The 7,951-nt window shown below is 49.8% G+C and overlaps 1 protein-coding gene across 1 annotated transcript; it reads right to left on the bottom strand.

Moving 5' to 3' along the window:
• Positions 1-552: 552 nt before the first annotated feature.
• LOC119276096 lies at positions 553-1,383 on the bottom strand. Its single transcript, XM_037557084.1, has one exon. It carries the CDS (start codon positions 1,350-1,352, stop codon positions 810-812), a length of 543 nt encoding a protein of 180 aa, XP_037412981.1. The 5' UTR covers positions 1,353-1,383; the 3' UTR covers positions 553-809.
• Between the last annotated feature and the right edge of the window lie 6,568 nt (positions 1,384-7,951).

The following is a 7,951-nucleotide window of genomic DNA, read 5'->3' as shown; positions in this document are numbered from 1 at the left end:
GTAAATGCCTTTTTTGTGTGACGCGCGTTACATGCCAGTTGAAGATGCTCTAACAATTTGATGATTCATTTCGCGTTAATGAAATCCATAAAAAGAACACATGAGTTTCGTGTCATTTGGTCTTCTATATCGCGTAAGCTCGATTAGGTTTGAGGCTGAGACCTCGTCAAAAGTAGGTTCTAAGAATACAGGTTTCCATTCACCCTTCCACGCAATCGCAGCTTAAATCAATCCGCGCACGAAAGCTAATCTGACTAGTTCGTAAGAACACAATAATTGACAAAATACTTCCTCCATCCGGAAATACTTGTCACCAAAATGAATAAAATGAGATGTATCTAGATGTATTTTAATTCTGGATATATCCTATTGTATCCATTTTGATGACAAGTATTTTCGGACGGAAGGAATAAATCATAAAACCAAACACCAACAACTCCTAGAACCAGCTAATGTAAATCTAAAACTTAGTCCAATTTGAAGTTGTTGATGTTTATATTGGTCAATCATAAAATAGAAATAAGGAAAAACTAAGCATCAACAGCATCCACGTATGCAAATCACCCACTTTGGCGATTGATTCGTTGAAGAATTGAACTGCAAAACTTCTTTCAGATACATACAACTGACACGACAGTCATTGACATCATGAAGAAGAAGAAAAAAGCAGAGGAATATGTTTACCTATCTTTACTGACCTTGGTCAAGCATCACAAACAAATAGAGTATAAACAACAAAGGAGAAATTTGATTTCTGCAGCTCCATCGATCTGCTCTGTGCTGTTTCTTGCCTGCGTTACTGCTAGTAGCTAGGACACGCCGTAGACGAGGTGCAGGTAGCGGTCCTTGATCCATCTGAAGCTCTTGCGGAAGGATCCCTTCACCTTGCCCTCCATGGCGTAGGCCTTGTACGCCGCCACCCGCCTCTTCCGCTCCATGTCCGGGTCACCCAGCGCCAGCCACCGCCGCTTAGACTTGCTCCTCTTCACCTCCTCCTCCTCCACCACCGTCGTCACCTGCCCTACTCCGGCGCCGTACTCGTACTGGTACTGGTACGACACCCCGCCGCCGCCGTAGGACAAGGACCGGAAGTCCGGCCGCGCGCCGCCTGTATAGGGCTCGATCTGCATGCGGCCGCTGGCGTACGACTTGGAGCGGTAGCCGCCGTCCATGGCAGCAAAAAGCAGCGGCAGGGGGAGATGGGGTTCTGTTCCTCCCTTGCGATGGTTTGTTGGCGCCGGGGCAGGTAGGAGGAATGGAGGATCAATTAAACAACAGAGAGAGGAGAAAGTGAAGCGGTTTCGGTTGTTGGGAAATTGTGTCCGGATGCGATGAAACCGGAGGTGTCGCATGGTTTTGTCAACCGTCTTGGAATAAAACCCAATTGCAATTCCATGACATCAGGAATTGCCGACTTGCGAGAAAGCAACTTGCCTTGTTTACGAGCACCGGAGCCAGCGGCTGGCCGGTGTCTTGCACCATCTACAAACGGACCACTCGAATGTCCAACAATCAGACTATCCGGGAATTTGCCCGGACAGAAAAGTAAAAGAAAAGCGGCTCAACCGAACCTCCGGACCATTTTTTCATATTTACATCAAATATGGGGATGTCCGGTCTCCGACAACCTGATGCAGCCCAGCCGGACCATTTTTTCTTTTACTTTATTCTCTCTTTTCTCTTTTTTCCTCCATCTCTATTAATCACACGCATTTGACGGGATAATTTAAGTAGAATGTAAAGGATATAGTTACAAGCATATATATAAATGGAGGGTCAAAATAGACGTGCTCGGTCACTAATTGAGAACGTCGGCGGGCTTTAGGGATCAATATTAGCTAATACTGATTGTAGATGCTCTTATCTTCTGAACTGTATTTAATCACTAGAAAAGGTAAATATACTTTTTATTTATTGATTTATTGACTTGCAATTCCCTGTTTTGATTAAATAAAATGCGACCTATCAGCTTCCCAATGCTTAACCAGACGGACTGATTCTAGAGTTCTGTTTTAGTAGAAACTTGATTGATTTGTTCCTGCCTTGCTAAATTCGACCCGCCTAAGATTTTCTCATGTCTAAATTCAATGTGTATGCATTTTAAATTGTTAGTTGTAATCTTCATGTTTATTTATTGGTATGTTTATTTCATTTCTGCATGAGTTAGCATCATATAGGTTCGGTGCAATTAGAGCATCTACAACCGGACTTGGTAAATCCGACCCCACAAACGTCTGCGAACTTAAATTGATATAAAAACATGCGAAAAAACTTTACATACTACGTAGATCAACTAGCTACTCCTCGTCGGAGATGTCCACTGTCTCCGTGCCCGGCACGGGGTACACGGGCGGTAGCCGCAGCTTTGGCTCCTGCGGCTCCTCTGCGGTGGCCTGCGCATCCATCTCCGCTTCGAGCTCGTGGAAGAGGGCGTCGGTAGCCGCCCGTTCCTGCCGGATGAACCGCCGGTTGGCCTCCACATAGGCATCATCCTGGATGGACTCTAGGATGGCCTACTGCTCTGCCATCTCGTCTGCTCAGGCAATGGTGAACTCCGCCTCCGCCTGCTCCATGTTGAAGCCCGGAGCTGGCGTCAGCCCCTGCTCTGGCTGCTCCGCCTCCTAGTCATCCTCCATCGGAGCCGGATGCTACTCCTCTCCCTCCACCTCCTCCTCCTCCGGCTCAGGCAACCCCGGAGGCAGCCCAACAGCGACGCAGGCGATGCGTCGGCACACCTTGCCCAAATTTCCTGCTGGATCTCATACCGGCGCTCCGGCTGAGCATGGCATAGATGGTTATTTTCTTCCGGACCATGGCGCAGCCGGAGAGCGCGGGAAGAGAGCGGGATCAGGAGAGAAGAGGTGGATGGGCTCGGGCTGGGCGCGGAGAGAGAGGAGGTGGATGGGCTAGGGTTGGGGGACGCTTGCAGGCTTAAATAGTCGGATTTGGCCTCGGGCAGTAAGCTGGACCGGTGCCACGTGACATTCACACCCCCACTGGAGGAGACGTCTGTTGGACCGCCGGGTTTCCGTGCGATTCTCGCATGGACCCCGCCATTAGTACGGCGTGGCAGACGCACCCAAGCGCGCCTGGACGCCTCCATATCCGCCCCATATTTGAGCTGAATATGAGGGGTGTTGGTCAGCCTGGGCGTTTGAGCCCCGCCTGAGGCGCCCATCTGGATCAAAATTTCATGACCAGACGGTCCACCGGAGCGTTTGAGGCCGGTTTGGGGTCCCCGACTATAGATGCTTGTCGGTGTCAAAACCAGCAGACCTTGGGGTAGGGGTCCTGAGCTATGGATCTCTGATCGAGGGTAACAAGAACGAAGGAGATGGTGTTTACCCAGGTCCAGGCCCTCTTGATGGAGATAAAACCCTACGTCATGCTCTTGTTTACATTGATGAAGATGTATCAAGTGCAGAGATGATGTACCTCGAGATAGTAATGTGTGATCTAACTTCAGGGATAGTTGAATGATTTTGTGTTAGTGTCCCCTCCACGGGCTAAACCCTATGGCTTATGTACACGCCAGAGAGGGTATCTAGGGTTACAAGGTCGGAAACTAGGAGCTAGGCGGCAGCAGAGATCTTGGAGTATACGTCAAGTCTTCGAGAGAGGTAGTCTTGATTATGCTTCCTGCTACGGCTTCTAGAGTCCACCTTGACCACGAATGAGGGCTAGTCAGGCCAGCCCGAGGACCATGGGTCGACTAGGTTAGCACCCCCTTATCCAGGACACCATCAATAGCCCTTGAATGGGTCTTCGACGCCGAGGACAATTCGTATGGGACTTCGAATCTGGAGTCTTCGGCTCGATAGGTGAGTTCCCTCTCTAAGGAGTCTTCGAATACCAATGGTCCAGCCAGGTGGACCCAGACGTGTCGCACGTGGCCCTAATCCCTGACCTTGGCAACCGCACCTTTATAGGGAAGCAAACCACTTTATGTCAAAAGTCAAAGCGTCGGTCTCTTCCCCTTTATATTCATGGGTTGCTCACGTTGATTTACTGGATCAACCCAATCCCTCGTTTCTGAGCCAACCACACAAGCGCCCCTTGCTCCTGAGTCCATCCTCTAGTGCTTCCCATGGCGAGCGATGCAGGCTCCTCAAGGTGCCCTCACGGCTCCGTCAGAGGCGATTGGGGCAGCTGCACAGTCTCACGCTTTCATTTGGAGTGATTAGCCAAGCAAGGTTATCTGCCAGATTCAGATCTGACGGCGACCCATGCAGGAATGACATCCACGGATGGTCAAGTACACGCAGAGAATCACCCATCCGTGCAAGAGGGCGAGAGGGTATGCTTCGTATCTTTTCTGTTGTGTGGGCTAGGATTTCCCACTCACCCCTTCCTCCGGGGTCTGCTAGAGTTTACGGGCTGCAGCTCCACCACCTTGCCCCCAATTCTATCCTTCATATCGATGGGTATGTTGCCCTTTGTGAGATGCACCTCGGATGTGAGGCGCACTTTGAGCTGTGGCGGAGGTACTTGTGCATAATGCTTCTCCACCCGAAAAGTTATATGAGGTCGGGGCAGCCGAAGTCTGTCGCATCAAAGGGACAGACTACCCATCTGGCTCACCTCGGGAGGATACCGACATCTGGCCGATCGAATGGTTATATATACTTGACATCCCCCTCTGGGAGCCGGTTCAGCTAGGACTCTCCTCATTCTCTATGGAGCCCCCGAAGAGGTGATACAGCTAGAGGCCCAAGAGCGCGGCCTTAGAAGAGAGTGCCGAAGTAATCAAACTAGTGGCTCGAGTGATGTAAGTGACGTGCACCAGTCTAACCACTATTGACATAATGGCCACGGAGATAGACCGAAGAGTCCAAACACTTTGGCCGCGCCCCACTTGTTGTGTGAGTATAATGGAACCGATGATTCTTCACGAACCATTCGGGAGAGCTTCTACGACCAAGCAGTCTTTGGGATAGCACTGGCTGAGATCTATCAAGGGACGGTGACTATGAACATGAATATTCTTCGTGAGTAGTTACGTTTGTTCCCGAGGACATGGGAGAAGTCTTGTTATAAGTAATCATGTGAATTTGGTATTCATTCGATATTTTGATGAGATGTATGTTGTCTCTCCTCTAGTGGTGTTATGTGAACGTCGACTACATGACACTTCACCATGATTTGGGCCTAGGGAAAGGCATTGGAAAGTAATAAGCAGATGATGGGTTGCTAGAGTGACAAAAGCTCAAACCCTAGTTTATGTGTTGCTTCATAAGGGGCTGATTTGGATCCACATGTTTCATGCTATGGTTAGATTTATCTTAATTCTTCTTTTGTAGTTGCGGATGCTTGCGAGAGGGGTTAACCATAAGTGGGAGGCTTGTCCAAGTAAGGGCAGCACCCAAGCACCGGTCCACCCACATATCAAATTATCAAAGTAACAAACGCGAATCATATGAACATGATGAAAACTAGCTTGACAGTAATTCCCATGTGTCCTCGGGAGTGGTTTGCTTTATATAAGAGTTCGTCCAGGCTTGTCCTTTGCTGCAAAAAGGATTGGGCCACCTTGCTGCACTTTAGTTACACTTGTTACTTATTACCCGTTGTGAATTATCTTATCACAAAACTATGTGTTACCGATAATTTCAGTGCTTGCAGAGAATACCTTGCTGAGAACCGCTTGTCATTTCCTTCTACTCCTTGTTGGTTTTGACACTCTTACTTATTGAAAGGACTACGATAGATCCTCTATACTTGTGGGTCATTAGATGGCAGAAGACTTCGCCCGATGACAGTTCCATGACGGGTTGTCTTATTATAATCCCGCTGAGATGGTAAGTCCGTTTTTGATCTCCCTGCTTCTCTTAAGTTTATCATAGTATCCAACCCGTCGTGCGCCGACTCTTCGAACAGAGATGGAGGCGTTGGATCGAGGGCGTCAGCAGTCCAGCACCTGAGCCAGAGCTGCATTGTCGAGATGAGGATCCTCTTTACAATGAGGACGAAGATCTGGCTCTTATTTATGATGGGGGAAAGTTTTTCCTGGAGAGCCTTGATGGCTCAAGGGTTGCCATCACCCCTGACACGCCGGGGACGAGGCCTACTTCATCGATAATGCCCCTTCCTCTAATCGAAAGAGATCTCCTCGTCCTCTAGCCCCTAGTCGTCTGACTTCTCATCCAAAGGGGCGGCGCTCCAAATGCCCACACAGAGAAGCGGCCCCGCTAGAAAGGCCCAGCAAGAGGCGCAAGAAGCCCAAGCCAAGGTCACATGTGTCGGTGTCAAAACCGATGGATCTCGAGTAGGGGGTCCCGAACTGTGTGTCTAAGGCTAATGGTACCAGGAGGCGGTGGACACGATGTTTACCTAGGTTCGGGCCCTCTCTATGGAGGTAATACCCTACTTCCTGCTTGATTGATCTTGATGAATATGAGTATTACATGAGTTTATCTACCACGAGATCGTAATGGCTAAACCCTAGAAGTCTAGCCTATGAGATTATGATTGTTACTAAACCCTAGAAGGCTGAACCCTCTAGTTTATATAGACACCGGGGGAGCTAGGGTTGTAAAGTCAGCTTACAGAGAAAGGAATCCACATATCCGAATCGCCAAGCTTGCCTTCCACGCCAAGGAGAGTCCCATCCGGACACAGAATGAAGTCTTCTATCTTGTATCTTCATAGTCCAACAGTCCGACCAAAGATATAATCCGGCTGTCCGAGGACCTCTTAATCCAGGACTCCCTTAGTAGCCCCTGAACGAGGCCTCAATGACGATGAGTCCGGTGCGCAGAATGTCTTCGGCATTGCAAGGCGGGTTCCTTCTCCGAACACATCAAAGTAAATTCCAAACACAAGAATCATGTCCGGCTTTGTAAAACAAATTCCACACGTACCTGTGGAGAGTATAATATTTCACGAGTCCAATCCGCTGACAAGTTTTTGTAGCGTGACATCAAGCCACTGCCTGGTCATTATTCGAACCGTTTTTTAGCCTGCCGCTTCGTATTTCAAGGTGCGGTTTCACTGGAACGTCTTGTCGAAACAGAGATCGTGTCCCCTTATCACGGGATTCTCATCAATACGGGCATGGGTAACCCAACCGTGTCATCTGCATGGTGCTTGGGGAATATGCAAATTTTATGGCGAGCAGGGAGGCGCATAACTTTTACCGTCTTTATAAGGGGGTAAGGGTTCATCCTCATTCACCCACGCCTTCTCCTTCCTCTGCCCATCCATTCTCGAGCTCCAGCACCCAAGCCCTAGCTTTCATTGCCCAAAAAAGCACTCCAATCATGTCCGGATCCGGAGCTGGAGGCAAGTGGATGGCCTCTTCTGTCAAGAAGAAGGACATCAAGGAGCTTCGGGAGGCCGGTTACCTGGCCAAGGAAATCGTTCATCGACTTCCGGCCAAGGGACAGATCATCCCTACCCGAGAGCCCCATGAGAGGGTTGTGTTTCTTACACACTTCGTCCGCGGGCTGGGATTCCCTCTCCACCCGTTTGTCCGGGGACTGATGTTCTACTACGGGTTGGACTTCCATGATTTGGCCCCCAACTCTATCCTCAACATCTCGGCATTCATTGTCATGTGCGGGGCTTTTCTTCGCATCCCACCTCACTTCGGCCTATGGTTGAAGATCTTCAATGTGAAGCCCAAGGTGGTGAGCGGCCAACAAGCTAAGTGCGGGGGCGCCATGGTGGGTAAGATGCCCAACGTCACCTGGCCCAAGGGCTCCTTTCTAGAGACGGTGAAGGGGTGGCAGTCGGGGTGGTTCTACATCACTGAGCCACGCGACACCAACTGGGCGGCGGCCCCCGAATTCCGACCCGGAGTCCTGATGAGGCTCACTTCCTGGCAAGAGAAGGGCCTGCCCTGGGGCTCTCCGGACGAGCTGACAGCACTCGAGACACGCGCCCAGAATATGGTAATTAGGAAAGCCAAGCTCGTCAACATGGTCTAGGTTATGCTCGTCCGCTAGATTCT

This window comes from Triticum dicoccoides, chromosome 3B (genome assembly GCF_002162155.2).
Source record: "Triticum dicoccoides isolate Atlit2015 ecotype Zavitan chromosome 3B, WEW_v2.0, whole genome shotgun sequence".
NCBI lineage: Eukaryota > Viridiplantae > Streptophyta > Magnoliopsida > Poales > Poaceae > Triticum > Triticum dicoccoides.
The sequence above is the reverse complement of the archived record's forward strand: the minus strand, read 5'-3'. Positions and strand labels throughout refer to the sequence as shown.